Source organism: Dipodomys spectabilis, unplaced genomic scaffold (assembly GCF_019054845.1).
Source record: "Dipodomys spectabilis isolate Male_0828 unplaced genomic scaffold, ASM1905484v1 ptg000006l, whole genome shotgun sequence".
Lineage (NCBI taxonomy): Eukaryota > Metazoa > Chordata > Mammalia > Rodentia > Heteromyidae > Dipodomys > Dipodomys spectabilis.
In genome coordinates, this window is record NW_024870683.1 from 9,778,214 (window position 1) to 9,801,318 (window position 23,105).

Consider the following 23,105-nt stretch of genomic DNA (forward strand, 5'->3'; position numbering starts at 1 on the left):
ACCTGCAAAACACTGAAATCTCATGGCACTCTTTCACCAAATAAAAGATTTATTCAACATTGTTTACAGATCTTAATAGGAGACTTGAAAATTTGAAAACAGTAGAGAAGCACAGACGAGAAATCTTTCAGGAAGTAGGCACAGGTAATGACTTTCTGCCTAGGATTCCATAACATGGGAACAATATATGCATTTCTATAAAATGGTTTGTATGCTCATTTAAACATTTGAAAGTTTCTGGAAGCATGCCAATGTTAGGAAAATAATTCATAGTGATAAGGGAAAAACATAACTATGTAAAATACTTGGATTGAGTAAAATGACAGCAGAATCCATAGATACACAGTTATGATATAATAAAAAATGAACAAAAACTTTGGTTCCTATCTGAAAGTTGTATCCATCAGATGGTTGCTTTTGAAAATTGTGTAGACAGAATGAATTATTCAATTTCCAAGAACGTAATCTACTTTACAATATGAAGTCCTATTTTATATTTATTTGGAGGAAAAATGCAAGCCAAATAATTTCTGAAAAAACATAAAGGTAAGATCAGCAGGTATATTTCAGATATTGTAGGGAACCTGAGAAGAAATTGAGCAGTTATTAAAGAGAAGTCATGTAATAAAACATAAAGCCAGTTAAGATAAATATTTTATAAATATCTGATAATAAAATATATTTACAAAAGACAGGCTCAAATAATTTCTCTTACAAAACATTTCTACTTGTCAGTGATAAAATAGCATATAGGATAGGGACATTGACATACATTTGTGGCCTGAGGTATCTATGAAGTCACATGCTCAATGGACCATTAAAATGGGAAAGGGTTCAGAAGGTTTTCTAGAGAAAGAAATATTCTAAGTGTTTGGGGAAGCACACTCCCAAGTCATGAAGTTGTTTGTTAAAGCTGTTGATTGGATTTGTGCACATAAATGTTCAGACGAGTTCCTAACATTGTCTAATGGATGAATTAGCAAACAGGAAAAAATCTGAGGTACTACGATTGTATTGTGTCAGGTAAAAGTAGGATTTCCCAAGCCAAACTATGTACAGAGCCACCTCTCAGGCCTCCAATGTTCCCTGTGAATAGAGAAATTTATAAAAGACAGCACAAAGCCAAGGCCAGCAGCCTCACCTGGCTTCTTCTTCTTTTTCTTTTTGTCAGTCATGGGGCTTGAACTCTGGGCTTGGGCACTTTCCCTGCACTCTTCAGCTCAAGGTGAGTGCTCTACCGCTTGAGCCACAACACCACTGCCAGTTTTCTAGTTGTTTATTGGAGATAAGAGTCTCACGGACTTTCCTGCCTGGACTGGCTTTGAACCGTGATCCTCAGATCTCAGCCTCCTGAGTAGCTAGAATTACAGGTGTGAGCCACCCGCGCCTGGCTTCACCTGGCTTCTCTAAGCCCTCAGAATACAGGATTTCATAGGCTACCATCACATATGAGTGGAAGCTACCTCCTTCACTGGAAAAGAATGCTGCCATAGCTCACCTGATTGTACTGGAAGATCACTGTCAATTCTGCATCTCTCTGTTGCTGTATTAGAAGACCATTTCTGGGCTGTGATAAATTGAATAAATGATAATATTTGATATCCTACAGTGCTCATTCTGTGTTAATGTTGAGTGACATTAGATGACAGTATGTGCCTGGAATATGAACTCTATTAAATGTTTTGGCCAATATCTGACAAACATCATTTTCTTCCAGTAACTTTCCATCCATTAACTGGTATTCTGAAATCTTAATTCAAGTTCCTTTTGTCCATGCTGTGCTAAAAATTTAGAAACATGTATTTTATTCATGCTAACCCTCATCACATTCATCTAAATAGTTATGGGAAAACCTTCATGGAGAAAAGATAAATTTTAGCCACTACCAGACAAAAGTTTTTACTGCAGGATACCTGATTGTCAGACCAGACTCCAGTAACATCCACACAGAGAACTTGTACATCTCAAAGTAGCAATGAAACATCCATCAGCAGAAGAAACAACATCAATGACATTACACAAATATAAATGTAAAACAGGCATATAAATATTTACTATTAATTCATTGGGAAATGGGTAAACACGGTTCTGTTGGTCCAAAGAACTATATCAAAAAAGTTATGTGTAATACATTAGAAAAGTTCAGTCATGCTCTAAAGCAGATAAGAGGTCATCTCTGTTCTGGAGCATGAGCAGATACCGCAAATAAAGCTTGACTTCTCACACTGAGAAAAGGATGCAGACAATAGATGTTCCAAGTCATATTTTACATTCTAATAGGACTGAAATTAGAATGCTAATTTCTGCTAAATTCTGCCATGTGGACTTGTAGGGGTAATCTCCTGCGGTACAATTCGTGTAGATTAATAAGTACTGAGAATATATATCTACAATTAAACCAGATTCAAAGTATTAAGTGTAAACTCTAAGCAATGCCTCCCTTCTTCAGGTTTGACAGAATGTCCTCTGCTACATGAAGCACCACTGATGTGAAGTTCTGACCCAGAATGTATTTGAAAGAGTAGCTGCATCCTTCCAATAAGAATTATTTCTCATACCGATGAGCATCAATATGCTGACCAACAGATAAAACAGAAATCATAATTATGTAAGAAGGTATCTGCTTCTTGATTATGGTGATGTAAATGTTCCTGTACCTTTTTAGTTAAACTCATGCTAATGGCTTTTTCAAGTAGCATTGTTTGAATTGCAATGACACAATGACAGACAAGGTAGAGGCATTACAGTGAGGTGAGTTTTCAATCCTGGAAAGGAAAGCTAAGTCCAAGAAAATTAGAGCTAACACTGTATAAAAAGAAATGTACACATAACCTGACTTAAAAAATGGTAAGCCCTCCGTATATCATCATTTTAATAGCACTTCAAAAAAGAAATATAGGGCTATTTCTAGTTAAAAGTTGCATAGTAGCAAATGATAGAGATTATAGAGAGCATTAATTGACCAATGGTCTGCTCAGACTGAAAATCAAATAGAGAATAAGTATAAAATTCAAAAGTCACTTACCTCACCTCCTCAGGATACCTCTCTGCTCTGGGATGAGGACGCTTTGCTGTTACATAGGAGAGGGGGAAAAACCCAGTAATGGACATATCTCCACTCATATATGCAGTCCCCTTCTTGTTGAGTAAGCATTCCTCTTCACTGAGGGAACTGACAAGAAATGGAAGTTGCAGTACAGCTGATGTAAAAAGCAAAGGAAACATCATAGAATAGCATGTAAGACCTGTTTATGAACATATGTGGATCTTATGGCAACCAGCAAATAAGTAAATATGCCATGAATATAAGAATGTATAAGAATATGTTTGAATGTGATTTTATTGCCTAGGATTTCCACTCTGGCCCACCCCCATTTCTTTCACGATAACCTGCTCTCTTTCCCCAGACAAATACTGTGTTCTTTCACCCCTGGGGCTCTGCATCTGAGATCCTATCTTCAAGTCAAAACATGAGATGCAAAATATTTTGATGGTTCCCTTCTCCACTCCCAGGTGCTATAATTTCATCAAGACCGAAGGGTGTAAGACTCCAGAGATGGATGGAAATTTGTTGGAATTGGTTCTGAGGTAGTAGTGAGAAACTTTGCAAATAAAGCCTCATGAGATCATGTAAAAGTTCTGAATCAAAGTTGTAAAGGTGCAAGAGAAAGTGTTATTCAAATAAAGGCTCTATCCAAGTCATTGACCATCACACTCCACAATCAAAAATGGGGAGAACCTCCCACACCCATGGCTAAAGCCAGTGAGGGAACATTGCTGGTATGAGCCATACAGGTATCCGTACCCATTTGCATATGAGTTTGTGTAATAATCCTTCTCTGAGCCTCAAACAAAGAAAATAGTACAAAAGAAACTCTACCTCCTACCACTCTAAATAGTTTGCATATACATGAGCCATCAGAAGACTCTATGCACAAAGAACATAGGGATTTTTTTTCATTGTGAAAATACCTTACAGGTGGGTTTCCAATTACATGAGCAAGGTAATGAGTACATTTCTTCTCAAGCATTTTTGCCTCCTCCTTTGTTTCCCCTTCCCATCCCTTCCCATCTGGCCCCCACCCCACCTGTCTCCCCCTCTCTGTGCCAAAGTTGTAAAGTTCTTTTTTCGACATAGCGATTTGTACATCTCATTGTTGTAATGGGTCCACCTGTATCCCTATTTAAACAATTTGTTTTTTTCCCTTCCCTTCCATTAATTATACCAACATAAAATACAGGGAAAACAGGGTTATACCATGGGGGATGGACATACAAAGCAACAAAGAAATATCTTACAAATATGTTAGAAACCATAGCAAGAAAGAAAACGCATTTGAGTCCTTATCTTGGGGTTCATTTTGCCTACCATCTACTTATCTGACAGTTTCTGCTTGTCTGAGACATATACTAGTTATTGCAAATAAGGGAAACCATGGGACCTATGTTTCTTTGAGCCTGGCTTACTTCACTTAATATAATTTTTTCCAAGTCTTTCCATTTCCCAACAAATGGGGCAATGTCATTCTTTCTGATGGAGGCATAGAAACTTTTCAAAGCAGTGAAGCACTTTTACGTAATGATGTTCTTTTGGGAACTTGCTGTTGTATGGTTGCCCATCATTTTACCATATGCAAGTGACAATGGGAATCATGATTTAAGTAATGCCTTTCCTACATAATGAGATATTGAAGCTGGCTCTTGTATCTTGCTAATACAAGAAACTGATTTGGGTTTTGAGAGTGTTTCCAATTGAATTGTGCACTTTTGGCTCAAGTTTTCGCTAAACTTAACTGCAGCCTAAGAAGAGAAACTATTTGTATTGAGATAAACATTCCTTCTCTCGGGCAGCCTCTGCCCCTCCAACATTATTGAGTATTTTAAAGGTAGAGCTACAGGTAGAGGGAAGAGAAAAGAAAAGTGAGAGGTAAAGAGAAGTAAGTGAAGGAGGGAGACAGAGAAAGAGAGAGGGACTGTTTAATAGAGAGGATTTCTATATGAATTTCTAGTCACAAAGCACAATGGCTTTGAACTGTCCTCCTCTGATTGAGAAATCTCACTTTGTGCCGTTATGCAACTTGTTCAATTGGCCTGCTCTGAAACTTCCAAATAACATGCTGATGCACATGCCCATGTAGTATTGCTGGAGCCTCATCCTCTGTCTGTTTAGCTTTAAGCGTAGTTCAGTATTGTTTCCTGTAACATGCCTTATTTGAGGGCAAGTACAAATAATATCCCTCCATTAAAGATCGCCTCTCCATTGTCTCCCTTACTTATGGTATACATAGATTTCAGCATGCTGAGTTCTTTGAGTATGGATATGAGACACCCACACAAGGCAAATTATGACATAAAAATTTCATCTACATAGAATTTACACTCAACCAAGAGAACAGCATACACTTAGCATATAGGCAATAGATTTATTGTAGATTCCTGCTACATTAGTTGTTTGGATCCTGCCATTGTACTAGTGTTTAAACTAATCATAGGTTCTATCATACAAGTAGGTTTGCTAATCCCTTTCCATTAGTGTTCTCAATGCCTGCTGTATCGTGGAGCATAGAATGCACATGAAATGCTGCCAGCATAATCAAACAAAAAGCACATGAGTACATCCAACAATTTGCTGTAAGTCCAGGATGAGAGATCTATGGTTTTTTCTATATGTCTTAGTAAATTGTATTTGGAATGGGTATGTGTATAGTAAATACACACACTTGAACAACGTATACATGTATGTAAGGTACACAAACACATACAAAAAAAAGTATCCCAACAAATACTGTTTGAAAAAGTAAAATCAGAGAGGAAATAAAGAAGAACATATAAAGATATTTGAATTGGGTCAGAGTTCATTATATCAATGTCTGGAGAGATCACAATGATACCCTTTTATAGTACATACACACATACTAGTTCATAGTTATAATAATTATATTGTGAACAAATCCACAAACCATTCTCACCTTCTGAGATCACCAGACCCACCAAGCTCCAGCTGAAGTCAACCATCAAGAAAACTGTGTGAAAGGCTAGAGATATTTCTTTAGGGGCTCTTGGATAGACAGATATAAACTGGCCATGGTGACTCCAAAGGATCAAAAATCCCAAAGGTGAGATAGAGAATAATTTCTCTTAAAGTGTATTGTAAACAATAATGTACAGCATATGAGAAGGATATTGATATAAATTTGTGGACCCGTGCTGTGTATAAATTATCTGACCCAATAGACCACTGATGTTAAAGAAAGCAAACTATGACTAAAAGATTAATATATAGCAATACACTCTGAAATCCTACTGTTACTTTCTGCACCTATGGATCTGATCATGAATCAAGACATTCCACTGAGCCCCTAACATCTGTCTAGTGAATGAATTGGCATGGATATAAAAATCTCAGGTAACAACAAGTTTATTTTTGTCAGAGGCAGACAGGGCTGTGAGTACAAGGGTCTGTACAGGGCCACTTCCTGAGCCATCTCATGGATAACAGAGCACAAGAGCTCTTCCAGCAGCCTCAGCTTGCTTCTAGGAAGCTCTCAGAGTACAGACTCTGCTAGGATGAAGACCATGTGAGGCAAAGCTCCCATCACATCTGGCAAAGACTGCATCCTAAGCTAACCTGAATATCCCATGAAATCTCTGTCAGTCCTGTCACTCTTGTCTTATCTATTCAATACATACTTCAAACACCTCTGGTATGTGATCATTAATCTATGATGTTAGATCACACATATACAAATTGAATATGATCACGATTAAATCAATTTAGTGAGACTCACAATGTCATCTCAGTAATTTTTTCTGTTTCACAGATCCTCTCCTGAGCATTTAATACAATTTATTTAGAACATGTTCAAGGTAGAGTACAATCTTTTCATCTACTCCCAAACCTCTTCACAAAGATCTATGAGAAAGCCTTCATGGGGAAAATGGTACTGATAAACGTCAGGACCTACCAGGTATAAATTTTACTACAGAGAGTCTGAGGAGAGTTGGGTCAGATTTCCATGGCACCCACTCACAAAGCCTGCATATCTGGTAATAGCTAAGAAAGAACCACCACCAGCAACCACAGACATCAAGGAGAATATATAAACACATCTACAAAATAGCCAAATACCACTTGGATTTTCATGGAAAAGGAAACAGGAAAGTATTAATAAGAAGATACGTGTTAATAACATAAGAAGTGTTAATAAAGTAAGTGTTAATAAAAAGGTCTAGGGATGGCATGTGAAAAAGACGTAGATTATCTCCTACAGGAAAACACCGTAGTTTCTAGAGCTTCCGCAGGGGTTCTCCAATCTGTACAGCTATTTATCATTCAAGATTCATCCTGTACAAGCCAGAAAAGATGTTTGATCACACAACCTGCATTGAACAAGAATACTAATCACACAGTCTCTGTAGAATCTTCTGACAGCCACAGGTTTCTTCTTGGAAATTTCCATCCTTGACTGTAACTTTGTTGGGGCCAGGCTATCCCCAAGGCTGAGCCCAACTTTTCTCATCATACTTGTCCAAATGTATCTGAGAGAGCCTTGATGGGAAAATGTCACTGACAAACTTTAACAAGTACCAGACATACTTTTCTTCTTTCTTGATTTCTAAGGAGAGACGGACAAGATATCTCATAACTACACTCAAATCTTCCACATCTGGAAGGAACAAAGAAACTGTTGCTAGCACCAACGACATTCCTCAAAGTGTTACAAAACCATATGAACAAAAACACTCAAATACACTGTGTATAGTTATGGGAAAATAAACCTAGAAAAGGTTGGTAATAAAAGAGATCTGCAAATGTTAGTAATAAAAAGATAAGTAAATGTCTAGGAATAACATTGGAGAACGGAACAGGCATCATCTAAGACATGAAAGAGGTTGTAACTCCTAACATTGCCATCTCTGCTCCCAAATCTGAGCAGATAGCAAAGCCAAAGGTTGTCTTACCACACATAAAAAGGGATGCAAGCAAGCAGTGTTCCAAATGACATGCTACCCTTCTAATAGGAGGGAAATTAAACTGAAAAAATTCCCACAATGGCAGTGATGGGAGGCAGGGAACAATTGGGAAAGAGGGAAAAACTGATGATATGCATAACAAAAGAAATGTACATATCACCCAATGTGGAAGAAATAACTGTATTGCAAAGCTCATAGAATTCATAAATGTTATAGATCATGTATAGACAAGTTGCTCCATGAAAATTAGAATGTGTTTGTGACTTTAACTATCCCACAATACTGTGAAATTTGGGGAAATTATGTAGCCACTTAATCACTATAAAAATTGGAAAAAAATTCCCTGAATATTTGTTTAAAAGTTTATGAATTGAACACACTGTTGAAGAATTCCTGTGAAGAATAGAGAAGCCCAAGGACATCTGTGCAAGTAAAGCAGAATGAGACAGATACATCAACATCTCCTATGATGCAGCCCTTCTCCTGAGTTGATGGAAAGTTCTCTAATACAGGCAGCCCCCCTGACCTGAAATGCAGTCTCAGAACTTATGTGAAACAGTAACAGGGAGGTAAGACTACGTGAGGTGGTCACAGCAAATTTCAGGATGTTTTATCTATTAATGTTCTTTACTTATATTTTATTATCCATAGAGAGTGGTACAGAAGGCTTTACAATTAAATATGCTAGTTTTAAACTATGATACACATTGGCCAATGTCATCTCTCTCATCATTTTACCCATTTCTATGAACACTTCCAATCCTTTCAATTTATTTAGTTTCATTTTTACACATACACACTGACAATTAGAAATGTATTTGCCTGCGCCTCTCTTTTGTGAGTTATCTTCCCTCCTCACCCCTCTCACCCCAACACCTTTTCTAGCTTCCTGGTATTCAATTTGTTAAACTGTTAGTTGGGTCCTTTCTGATCAACTTTCTTTTAAATCTAAGAGGCTCTGATAATGAAACATTCTAGACTTAAAAAACACACAGATTCGATTCAGATATTACTGGTTTTTGTAACATAGTTTTTTTTCTCCATTTCCTGTCATATCACTGGAGACACACACCTTCCCAGAGTATCTACATCTTTTAGATTTATGACTTATAGACCAGGATGGGTGTGTGTGTGTGTGTGTGTGTGTGTGTGTGTGTGTGTGTGTACACATGCATATCTGTGGGTGCATGCTCATAGTTGGAAACTGTCCTAGGAAAGAAGTTTATAATTGAAGCTGCTATTTATTTTGGAGGCATCAAGATCATCTATCTTGCCAATCTAGCCTTCAAAACCTTGACTCAAAAAGACATACAATGTTCTAAATGTTACTAGCAAGTACGATCATTCTTTAGTGGCTTCTGCCTGTAATCCTAGCTCCTCAGATGGCAGATGATCACGATTCAAAGCTAGCCTGGGCAAGAAAGTCCATGAGACTCTCATCTCCAATTAACCACCCGAAAACTGGAAGTGGTGCTTTGGCTCAAAGTGATAGAGCCACTGGCCTTGTGTTGAAGAGCTCAGGAACAGCACTCAGGCCCAGAGTTCAAGTCTCATGACTGAAATTAAATCTTAACATGCTTTTTTGTATGACACATGTGCAAAATTGGACATGTATGATTGAAAATGAGTCAACTTGGCAAATGATGGCTAGAAAACTAATCAGGATCCAAGTTTGGAAATACAGTAGTGATCAGTCTTTTGTGAAGCATGTTCCGTAGGAAAACACACACACACACACACACACACACACACAAACACACACACACACACACACAGACATATACACACAAATGACTCTTCTTGCTATATCCTGAACTCTTTCCTTCCTCCTATAAGGACAATATACTGTCTACTTGAATGCTTCTCATGTAGGCCACACCAGGCTGTGAACATCATCAGGGACACTTGGCTAGACATCACCCTGATTGCACAGGCACTAAACTTAACCAGGACTTCAGTCTGGGAATTCACCTGGTTACTCTCATTGGAGTTTTTAGGCTCACTTTTTCACTCTTGTGAAAATACCCTACAGAGGGGTTACAATTACATGAGCAATGTAATGAGTACATTCCTTATCAAGCATTGTTGCCTCCTCCTTTGTTTCCCCTTCCCATCCCTCTCTATCTGGCCCCTGCCCCGCCTGTCCCCACCTCTCCGAGCCAAAGTTGTAAAGTTCTTTTTTCGACACAGCGACTTGTACATCTCATTGTTGTAATGGGTCCACCTGGATCCCTGGTGCTGTCCTTGCACTCTTCAGCTCAAGGCGAGCGCTCTACTGCTTGAGCCACAGCGCCACTTCTGGTTTTCTAGTGGTTTATTGGAGATAAGAGTCTCACAGACTTTCCTGCTTGGGCTGGCTTTGAACTGTATTTGTCAGATATCAGCCTCCTCAGTAGTTAGGATTACAAGCGTGAGCCACCAGCACCTGGCCTGAAAACATACTTTAAATGTACATATTCCTGTCTTTCCTGTTACATTATTTTTTGTTTCTCCCAATACCATCTTTTGTAACAATCATTCTACTTCTAAGCATTTTTCTTCTTCTAAGCATTTTGTTATTTCAGATGTAAGAAATAGAAATAGTTTAAGAAATACACTCTCTGGGGGGCTGGGAAGGTGGCTCAGTGGTAGAGCGCTTGCCTTGCATGCCTGAGGCCCTGGGTTCAATTCCTCAGCACCACATAAGCTAAAAGAAAAAAGCCAGAAGTGGCGCTGTGGCTCAAGTGGTAGAGCGCTAGCCTTGAGCTGAAGAGCTGAGGGACAGCGCCCAGGCCCAGAGTTCAGGCCCCACAACTGGACCTCCCCCCCCAAAAAAAAAAGAAAAAAAAGAAATACACTCTCTGATGACTTATGGTTTCAATATAGAAGAAATTATTTCTGAATATTGTACTTCTATTCAGTGTCACAATGTCATAATCTGCCTCCAATTTCCTTTTCTCATCAAAAATTAGCTAATCTCCACCAGTGTTATTAAAATAAACTTTCTTCGGAAAGGGATGCAGGTAAAATGAGTGCATAATCTTTTGGTGAAGTGAGTCTCAATGTTGAAACACAAAAATCTGCATCATCAGTATTCTTCATGGCATTTCATCCCTGCTTCAGGATCCAGATATAACACAAAAGCCTAATGAATTACAATAAGTGGAACATAACAGGTAAGTAGCATACAATGTTTGCTGCTTAATACAGATATCTACAGTCCCCTTGAAATGAAAACACTGGTATCTTCAACTCAAATAAACACAAATCAAACATATTTCAATTTTGTAGACAGAGCTAACCACAGAGGTTTTTTTTTGCATGCATCTTTCACATAGGTATGCAAAAGTATTAATAACTTATAACTATATTGGAATTAATAATATCATTTATTTTAAGTATAAAAACAGTCTTCAGATCGTATGTTTAGCCTATGAGATATGTAATTCACATAGAAAGAATGAAGTAATAACACTGCAAGTTTATCTATAGGAATGTTGAAATCATTTGTAACGCAAACCACTCATAAGATAGTTTATGTTATAAACTGTAGGTGAGAATGTAAATTAGAACCCCACTTGTGGATAATAGCATGGAATATAAAGAGATTTATTCTTCTATCCACATTGCCCTGTATTCAATATAAATGAAATCAGCACACTGAAAATAGAACAGTGCACCTGTGTTGACTAGAGGGCCTTCACAATAGCTACAAATGTAACTTGTCTACCTGACTAAGCAAAAATAGGTGAAAGCATCGAGCAAAATACATAAATATAACTACGAAATATTCTTTAGCCGGAGCTGGTATCTCACTCCTGCAATCCTAGGTACTCAAAAGTAGGATATCTGAGCATAATGGTTCAAAGAAAGCCTAAGCAGACAAGTCATGAAATCCTTCTCTACAAAATGTCAGAAGTGGAGCTGGGCTCAAGTAGTTGGACCCTAGCACTTTGTTCACGAGCTCAGGGATAGTGCCCAGGCCTGAGTTCAAGCCTCAGGACTGACAAAAGAAAATAATTCAAAAATCTCAAGAAGCAAATCCATTAAAATTATTAAAATGTTGGTCAAATAATTTAGAATACTAGAGTAAATAATAATCGATCACCTCAAAGAGAAGTAAGGTAAACATATGTAGGAAGTAAAGAACTGGAGTGAATAGTCAACCTTAGGACTGAGGAATTCAGTAAAGAATTTGAGAGGAGAATTGGAAGACAAAAATAATATTCTCAAATGAAATATAGGTTAAATTTAACTTCTCCTAAAACTATCAATGCACAACAAAAGAGAGGAAAATGGACTTCCATTGGGAAGTCATATGGCTCACAAATTCAAGTGATTGTCCTATAAATAGCATGGGAATAAAGAAAATACTTTCTTGCAAGAAGAAATATTTTTCTAAGAAAAGGTGAAGATATTTCAATCTAAAAGATGAAGTACTGAAACTTATTAATAAGTCTTATAAATTTAGAAAATAATGTATAATTTGTAAACACAAAGCTTGTTTTTAACCCTTATAATATCTATTGGGATTGGTACAAACAATTTTCAATTCACAATGTCTAGTTATGAGTACAATGCATCTTGACCAATGTCACCACTTTTGTAATTCATTATTTCTTTCCACTTGACATATTTCTTCAATGTTCTACATTCCATTTTCACATACAAATGGACTGTACAAGTATGACTCATTTCACCCTCCTTTGCTTTATCTTTTCTTCTGCCCTCTCACAGTGACATCACCCACTACAGAGACCCCAAATTCCAGGTCCTTGGTATTAATTTTGTTAAACTGTAACTTCGTTATCTGAACGAGTTACACCACTGGAATCCTCCTCCTCTGCACATACCATAGTTTAGTTAACAGGTATCTATATATTCAAAATGATGTTGTATAGGTTTACACATATATTTACAACTAGTTCTAACTTCCACAAAAGAGAGAAAACATGCATCTCTTGCTCTATAAGCACAGCATACTTCACTTAATATCATTTTTCCTGGTCCATCCATTTCTCTACAATGATACAGTATGTTTTCTTTTTTTAAATGCAGTTATTTTTTTATTGTGAAAATACTGTACAGAGGGGTTACAATTACATAGGCAAGATAATGAGTACATTTCTTATCAAGCATTGTATCCTCCTCCTTTGTTTCCCCTTCCCATCCCATCCTCCCCTCGCCCCCCCCTCCCACCACCAAAGTTGTAAAGTTCGTTTTCAACATACAACGTGTACGTCTCATTGTTGCAATGGATCCACCTGTATCCCTATTTAAACGATTTGTTTTTCCCCTTCCCCTCCACAAATTATACCAACCTCAAATACAGTGAAAGCAGGGGTTATACTGTGGGGGAGGGACATACAAAGCAAAAAAGAAATCATCTTATAAATGTGTTAGAAACAATGGCATGAAAGAAAAAAAATTTGAATACATATCTTAGGGTTCATTTCCCTAACATCACCTTATCTGACCTTTTCTGCTTGACTCAGACATATACTAGTTATTGCACATAAGGGAAACCATGGGACCTATGTTTCTTTGGGCCTGGCTTACTTCACTTATTATAATTTTTTTCCAACTCTTTCCAATTCCTAACAAATGGGGCAATGTCATTCTTTCTGATGGAGGCATAGAATTCCATTGTGTATATATACCACATTTTCTTGATCCATTCATCTACTGAGGGGCATCTGGGTTGGTTCCATATCTTAGCTATGGTAAATAAGGCTGCAATAAATATAGTCGTGCTGGTAGCTTTAGTGTGGTCTTGTTTGTGAACATTTGGGTAAATGCCCAAAAGTGGGATTGCTGGGTCACAGGGGAGCTCTATGTGGAGTCTTTTGAGGAACCTCCATACTGCTTTCCAAAGTGGTTGAACAAGTTTACACTCCCATCAACAATGCAGTAAGGTTCCCTTCTGTCCACATCCCCTCCAGCATCTGTTGTTATTAGAGTTCTTGATTATATCCATTCTAACTGGGGTGAGGTGGTATCTCAATGTTGTTTTGATTTGCATTTCTTTTATGGCTAGAGAGGTTTAGCATTTCTTCATGTGTCTATCGGTCATCCTTCTTTCCTCTTCAGAGAAGTTTCTCTTTAAGTCTTTAGCCCACTTATTTATTGGGCAGTTGTTTCTTTGAAGATTTGTTGTTGTTGGATTTAATTTTTTGAGTTCCAGGTATATTTTAGGTATGAGACCATTGTCTATTGTATGGCTAGTGAACATCTCCCAATCCCTGGGTTTTCTATTAATCTTGCTAGCTATGTCCTTTGCCATGCAGAAGCTCTGCAATTTCATGCAATCCCATTTGTCCAACCTTTCTTTGATTTGTTGTGTTTCTGGATCTCTATTAAGAAAATTTCGGCCTGTGCCAAGGAGACCTAGGGTTTCTCCTATTCCATCTTGTAATGTTTTCAGAGTGTCTGCTTTGACTCCGAGGTCTTTGATCCATTTGGAGTTGATTCTGGTGCAGGGTGATATATAAGGATCTAGCTTTAGTTTTCTACAGGTGATTAACCAATTTTGCCAGCACCATTTACTGAAGAGGCTGTCTTTCTTCCATTCTATTGTTTTAGCTCCCTTATCGAAGATTAGATGGCTATAGGTCTGTAGGTTCATTTCTGGGTTTTCAATTCTATTCCATTCGTCCTGAGGTTTGTTCTTGTGCCAGTACCAAGCTGTTTTGATTACTATGGCTTTGTAGTGGAGTTTGAAATTTGGTATTGATATCCCTCCAGCACTGTTCTTTCTGTTGGGGATCATTTTGCTATTTGGGGTCTTTTGTTGTTCCATATGAATTTTTGGATTGCCTCTTCCATTTCCCTGAAGAATGAGGTTGGAATATGATAGGTATCACATTGAATTTGTAGTTAGCCTTGGGAAGTATTGCCATTTTCACAATGTTGATCTTTCCAATCCAAGAGCATGGGAGTTTTTACAGTATGTTTTCTAGTGGATGAGTAAAACTCCTGTATATACATAATTGCATAATTTTGACATGGTGAATAGCTCAACAATGAACTATGAGAGCAGCCTTATTGGATTTGGATTTCTAATCTTTGGGAAAATTTGCAAGAGTTCTATTGCTAAATAATAGGAGAATTCTATGTTTAGTTTCTTGAGGAATCTCCAAGCTCCCTTCTAAAGTGGTTTCACCACATTACATTCACACCAATAGTGTAAAAGCATTTCTTTTCCTCACTCACCTTAATGAGTGAGATTAAACAATTGTACATAAAAAGACAAAATTGGTCATGAAGGTGAAACCTACGTCTACCTACTAACTCTCCTAAAATATTATTTTGTATATCCAACAACTTGCCACCTAAAGTTGACGAGTTCTCATCTTGCTCTTAATGATTTCTGAGGGAGATACCTGCAAAAACAGACCAAGGAATCAAATACAGTGACAACAGGGGTTGTACCATCAGGGAAGAGTATACAAAGAAACAAAAAACAATCACATAGTACATTAAAAAGATCCTGCATCTTGTATATACATTTTTCTAATTTGGGGAGGGGAAGGGAAATAACAAAATGCCGAAATAAGGATAAAATTGACCCATTGTAACAATGAGATGTACAAGAAATTATGTTGCAAACGAACTTTACAACTTTGTGGGGGTGGGGGGAGGAGGAGACAAGGAGGTAGAGAGGAAAGGATTGTTAGGGGAAAATCAAAGGAGGGGGTAACAATGCTAAATAGATTTTTTTTTTTGGTCCGGTAATGGGGTCTGAACTCTGGGCCTGGGCGCTGTCCCTCAGCTCTTCAGCTCAAGGCTAGCGCTCTACCACTTGAGCCACAGTGCCACTTCCGGCTTTTTTCTTTTTTTGCTTATATGGTGCTGAGGAATCGAACCCAGGGCCTCAGGCATGCAAGGCAAGCGCTCTACCACAATGCTAAATAGAAAATGGACCCATTACCTTGCTCATGTAACTGTAACCCCTCTGTACAGTATCTTTACAATAAAAAAGTATATTTAACATAAAAAATAAACAGGAAAGTTTGTAAGAGCTATAGAGGGATAGAAAAACAAAAAAACAAACTTCTTAAAAATGGTTATTGTAAAGGTGATGTACAGAGGGGTTACAGTTACATAAATCAGGGAATGAGTGCATTTCTTTGATCAGTGTCTTCCCATCCCCCATTACTCTCAGAATTTATGGCCCATCCCTCTCCCCACAAATTGTATAGTTTATAGATACTTTAAAGAAGAAAAATATTACACATTCCTACTAGAGGAAACAAATATATAAGGATGATGTAATTAAGGATTTACGGTATATAAAATTCTGAAAAAGAGCTTATAAAATGAAGGAGAGACAAAAAAGAAAGGCTAATAATATACTCAAGAGTAGATAGGAGGGCTGGGAAGGTGGCTCAGTGGTAGAGCACTTGCCTTGCATGCCTGAGGCCCTGGGTTTGATTCCTCAGCACCACATAAGCAAAAAGAAAAAAGCCGGAAGTGGCGCTGTGGCTCAAGTGGTAGAGCACTAGCCTTGAGCTGAAGAGCTGAGGGACAGGGCCCAGGCCCAGAGTTCAGGCCCCACAACCGGACCCAAAAAAAAAAAAAAAAAGAGTAGATAGGAAAAGATTGCTGTGTTGGGACATCCAATGAAGAGCAAGGAGCAAAGAAAGCAGCACTTGAGGAAGATGAGCTGAGAGCTCAGTTGTTGGCCTTGACAATGGGAGTGTTGTTGTGCTTTAAAAAAACTAAGAGCAGAGAGGTAAAGATCTAAACAGACTAGAATAATCCCCAAAGACCCAAAGGGTCTTTATACTCCGGAAAGCTCTCAGAGTTCAGTAGGCAGAGACTTTTCTCTGTGTTGGAATCCTGATGAGCTAGCCACCTCACACATACTCCATATCTGGCCAAGAGTAGGAATTACCATCAGTTATATAGCAATTTCATTTCTCTTCTTCTGTTCCACTAGAAGAATCCATTTGTTCAGTTTAGTCCATTATGGCATCTTATTGTTTTATACACCGAAGAAACCAATTCTATGCAGCATACATTTTAAAGTGAATACTGTCCAAGTTTTCCTTGTCACATTGCCTCCTTGTTTTCCATCATATTCATGGTCGAATAAAACTCCATTTTGTACAATATACGTCTGTTTCCCATACATATATAGAAGAACATCATTGCTGTTTGAAAAAGTTAGCTTATGGGAAGTACCATGATAAGCTTGGATGTAAAGGGACCCTAAAAATAAACTACATTTGATGCTGTTGAGAAAAATTTTAACATCTGGAGTTGCTCCATTTGAGAGTTAGGACACACCTTTACTGAAGACTAACCATACATACATAAACAACATCAACTTTGAATCACGGTGAATATATATTTCATCTCATCATATAATGAAAATAAATGAGGATAATAATGCTAGCATACATGCATCAATTATGGAGAATTAAACAATTATTCCTTCAATTTAAATATCATGTGATTTGTGTAATATACATTATATTAAATCTTATTGCATCTATTCCTGTCTTATTTTTGTAAATATAAATGTGTGACCCCAAAGAGCACATGAACCATTATGTGCCTGACAGTTTTCCTAGTACTGACATATTGCATTACTGTGCTAGAATTGTTACAATTGGTTTATTACTATTATATAAATTATGTAGATCACTGTGGGATAAGCTGAATCAAGAGCTAAAAGACCTTAAAAGGAAAACTATAAAGTCTTGAATAAAAATATAGAAGAAGGAAGTGGCGCTGTAGCTCAAGTGGTAGAGCGCTCGCCTTGAGCTGAAGAGCTGAGGGACAGCGCCCAGGCCCAGAGTTCAAGCCCCACGACCGACAAAAAAATAAAAAATAAAAAAAAAATATATATATATATAGAAGAATACATTAGAATATTGACAACTTCTGGTGTTTCTCGATGGGCAAAGGAAGGCCTTAAAGGTCAACAATGAAATAATTTGAAGATTTTATGAACTCACAATTTTGACACGACTTGTTTATCACAATGGAATTTAATCTATTAATAAAGAGAGTCTCACAAAAATTTGTTTGTGAATATGCAAAGTCTAGGTCAGTGTAAATGCCATTGTGGTAAATGCAAATTAGAGTTCCCCTGTGGATCACAGCATGGGATGCTAAAAGAGCAAAAAGAAAATTTCCCTTCTATTTACATTGGCATATAACCAAAGTAAATAAAATCAGCACAATGAAAAAACAATGCAACATGCTTATTGTAACACATTCACAGTACCTAAATTTGTGTATTTTTGTAAGAAATACCGAAGAAGCGTGAAACAATATACATACATGCATAAATATGTATATAGTATGACTGTGTCTAAATTTCATATATCTCAAATGGGAGTTAGTGGCTTACTTTTGTAATCCTAGCTACTCAAGAGACTGAGATATGAGAACCCAGTTCCAACACTTTAGCATTATCTTTTCAAAGGAATTATGCCACTAATATTGCTCCTGTGTATACCATGCTTTCAATACGAGGTTTATAGCTATATGCAAATTAACATATGTAGATTTACATATGCATTCATAATTAGAATCTAACTTCCACATATCAGAGGAAACATGATCTTTGTAATCTCTGACCATGACTTATTCACTTAAGGACAACTTTCCAAGAGCCTTTCATTTCTCTACAAATGACATAATACCATCTTTTTGCATTGATGTGTAAAACTACAATATGTTTCTCTGGTCTGTTTCCATGACGTTTCTATGGGGAATAGTGCAGCAACCAATACTGTTGTACCTTACCGTATCCAGATATGTACACTGTGTAACACTGCCCAAAACTTGTATTGCAAAATAATAAGGGAGTTCTGGCTTGATTTTCTTGAGTAATCTTCAAACTGCCTTCTATAGGGTTGCACTAGGTTATATTCTCATCAACAGTCTAAAAGAATTCTTTCTCCTCATTCACGTTAGTAAGTGGTGATTAATCAATTGTGTCTAGAAGGATGTGAAACTTATTGTCCACCAACCAACTTCCATTAAATATTATTCATGAAGTCAACAACTTCCACATGAAGTTGAGCTATGTGCCTGGAGTATACCTATATCTAATTTTCAATGATTTAGGATAAAGAAATGGTGAAAAATAAATGGAGAAAGCTTGTAAGAGCTAGGGGAAAATAGGAAAAACACAAGTAAATGAGATATATATAAAATCTACAAATAAGACATTTAAAGCCAACAAGATTTTCAAATAGTGAAATATATCTATTATAGGAAAACTCAAATATATAATGATTACAGTATTGAGGATTGATGATACATAAAATTCTCAAAAATGATTTGAGACAGTGAAGGAAAAAAAACTGAAGTAAAAGAAGACTAAATAATACACTCAAAAGTAAATAAGAAGGGTGGAAAGGGGTCACATTAATCAAAATGCATTGTATTCAGAACTGCTTTGAATCTGGCAACTCCTTTGTACAATTACTTCAAGATAATAAAACAGTTAAAATAGAGAAGATAGGGAAAAATAAGTCCAGAATCATTGGAATACATTCAGGGTAATTGGAATAACAAGAATAATTCAATATTCATAAAAAATAGTCAACTTATAATGAACATCATAGAACATGGAGAATGAGTAAAAAAATACTATCATTATTTAAAGTATTTTCCCAAACCTAAACTAGGTTCTGAGGGATAAAATTAGTAGAGACGTGCTACAGAGGCTCTATGATTTTAGAAGGACTTATATTTAACATTAGGATGGGTTTTTTCTCCAAGAACCTGTTTTGCCACATATACCATGCAGATAATTTCTCTCTGGCCTCAACAAGATGATGTAGCACTTAGGGACAAAGATGCAGCCTAACAGGCCAGCACTGGAAGCTAAGACGGAGAAGACCTCCACGGCCACCATGGTTTTCCCCTTGGTGCTGTGGTAGACAGGCAAGAAGGTGACCCATACACTACAGAACACCAACATACTGAAGGTCAGGAACTTGGCCTCATTGAAGGTGTCAGGCAGGTTTCTAGCCAAGAAAGCCACAGTGAAGCTTGCCAGGGCCAGGGAGCCCAGGGAGCCCAGGACACAATAGAAGGCAGTGGCTGAGCCTTTGTTGCACAGGATGATGATGTGGCCATGTTCTGAGTGTGCATCGGTGTCAACAAATGGAGGAGAAGTGCCCAACCAGATTCCAGACAGAATGAGCTGGATCAGCTTGAAGATGGGAATGATGAAGTTAGGCATTCCTGACACCAGCAACCACCGCATCCTTCTCCCTGAAGAAGTGACAGAGAAGGCCAGAACCACAGTTACGGTTTTGGCCAAGACAGTGGAAACAGCCACAGTGAACACAACTCCAAATGTGGTCTGCTGGAGGACACACGTGGCTGTGTTGGGATGTCCAATGAAGAGCAAGGAGCAAAGAAAACAGCAGTTGAGGGAGATGAGCAAGATGTAGCTGAGAGCCCTGTTGTTGGCCTTGACAATGGGAATGTTGTTGTGCTTTGCAAAAATCCCAGTAACAGCAGTGGTAAGTGCAGAGAGGCAGAGAGCCAAGCAGACTAGAGTCATCCCCAGAGGGTCCCTAGAGTCCAGGAAGCTCTCAGATTTCAGCAGGCAGAGGTTTTTCTCTGTGTTGGCATACTGATGATCTGGGCACCTCACACACTGCTCCCAATCTGGCAAGGAGTGGGAATTACTGTCACTTGTGCAATAGTTACCTTGCTTCTGTGCCCTTCCCCCAAAGAGGTTCATTTGTTAAGCTTAACCCACTGTGTGGTGTTGTTGATTTCTAAACCAAAGTACAAATCCTATGAAGCATACAATTCAATGTGAGTCCTGATCATTTTATCCTCATATGTTTTCTTACTTTTTAGTATTTTCTTGAAAGCATTTTCCATTACAAAATGTGGAAAAGGGGCTGGGAAGTTGGTTCAGTGGTAGAGTGCCTGTCTTGCATGCATGAGGTCCTGGGTTCGATTCCTCAGTACTGCAGAAGCAGAAAAAAGCCAGAAGTGGTGCTGTGGCTTAAGTGGTAGGGCGCTAGACTTGAGCTGAAAAGCTGAAGGACAGCACCCAGACCCAGAGTTCAGCCTCCACAACCGATGAAAAAAAATGTGGTAAGATAAATCTACTTTACCTAATTAACACATGACATGTAATAATCTGTGTAATGCCTTCAGAAACCACATCCTTCATAAGAAATGTACACATTTGATTTTGTGCATGACTATGTAAATTCTAGAGAAAAAAAAATAATCAGTAATCCTCATTATCTTCCCTCGGTATCCCAACCTCAATCACCCATTGAACTTTTCAAAGTAAACATGGTTGAGTTTGATGGATATTTCATTAATTCATTACCTCAATTTTGCTAACAGTCTCATTTTAAATTATGAGTCTTCTCATCCAATATAGGCTTCATATTTACTCATTTCTATCTTTTTTAATTTTTTACTTCAGTTTCTTCAATATCTAAAGTCTATCACAACAATAATTTTCTCTTAATATTTCATAGCTTATCAGGTACTAAATAATGTTTCTAAAAATACACTAATGATTTATGATTTCATGGTACAAATAAATCATTTCTGAACCATACACTCTTCACATTCTTTAGAAATTGAAATATATATTCAAAAATGTCTGAGGTGGGCACGTTGGCTCACGCCTGTAATCCTATCTACTCAGGAGGCTGAGATCTGAGGATCATGGTTCAGAGCCAGCCCTGGCAGGAAAGTCTGTGAGACTCTTTAGCTCCAATAAACCAATAGAAAACCAGAATTGGCACTGTGGCTTAAGTGGTAGAGCACTGGCCTTGAGCTAAAGAGCTGAGGGACAGCGCCCAAGCCCAGAGTTCAAGCCCCACAACCGACAAAAAAAGTCTAGAATGTTCCTATAACAATAAAAATAATTAGGATATACCTTCCATTCAAATCAATGTGCTCTTTCAATATCCGATATCCCAAATGCTGCATTTTCCCAGATTGTAGCATAGAGTTTAGCTAAAGCGGTCCTCTTTAGTTTAATTTTTTGCTACAAAATATAGTTTTCTATATTGCAGATAATGGTTTAACATGTTATTCGGTGGAATGGATATCATATACGTGGAAACTGGTCTACAAAACTTAACCAAATCTTTTATACATCTGCAGGTGTTGTGATTTTCTGGCAGTAATTTTATCTTTTTCTAACATGTAAATTCCTACCTAATAAAAGGAAGGCTTTAGTGTCTGTATGCTATCTACCTATGATGGATCATTTCTATTGTCTACCATTGATTAAGAAACACTAAAGAGATGTGGAGAATGTCTCCAATACTCACTTACCTTTCCTGTTAGAAATTTCATTCTCAGAGCAAGGGATACAATCAAAGCAACAGACAGACTTTCCCTTCTGAAGGGATTTTCTGAATCCAGGACCACAAATCTCATTGCAGACAGACTGTGGAGTCTGAAAAAAGCAGAGTAGTGCTGATGACAGACAGGTCAGTTATTGTTAATGCACTCAAATTCTAGTATTGTAGGCAATTTGATAATTCAGAATAAAAATTTCTGTATAGTTGCAAGTAATATATATGTACATATTTAATTGGATGGTATTATTTCAGGTATTATATCATACTCAAAGAAGAGTGCATTAAATCCTTCTTCTGACCTTCTTAATGGGAAACGTAGGAACTGTTAAGTAGCCACTCTTATTAACATGGGAAATCATCTAAAAAATCTTACAACTGGCCAATTGATGTTTGAACCATAAAATAATGAGGAGTTTCGGGAAGATGGCAGAGGAGAAGCTGGAGGCAAAACAAACTCTCACATAGAAAGCAGTTTTAGTGCTCCAGTGAACAGTCCTAAGCCAGAGATTCACACCAAGTGTGCCATCACAGTACAGAGAGTTAGGCCAGAGAGGGAAAATCCAGGCAAGGAGACAGATCTGAGCACTTGCCAGCAGCCACAGCGCCAGTGGCGGCGATAGCCTCCAACCCTAACACATCTAGGTCAAAGGTGCCAGATGCAGTGGGCGAGCAGATTCTACTCAACAGCAACAAAAACTGACAAGGAGCAGACATCTTCATCCTGCAGATCGCAGACCAGAGATGACCCAGGAACCAAGACTCCAGCATGAGTAGAAGCCTGACATCCTCACTCCTTCTCAGGGAGCAGAGGAGGGAAGGCCACCCTCC

General features: G+C 37.8%; 1 protein-coding gene across 1 annotated transcript in view; it reads right to left on the minus strand.

Annotated features, from left to right (window-relative positions):
• The window catches only part of LOC122124065 (vomeronasal type-2 receptor 116-like), a 29,130-nt gene extending 8,456 nt beyond the window's left edge, over positions 1 to 20,674 (minus strand). Inside the window, exon 1 of the mRNA XM_042698712.1 lies at positions 19,743 to 20,674. Within this exon, the coding sequence (XP_042554646.1) occupies positions 19,743 to 20,674 (932 nt within the window). The remainder of the gene's footprint in view (positions 1 to 19,742) is intronic.
• Between the last annotated feature and the right edge of the window lie 2,431 nt (positions 20,675 to 23,105).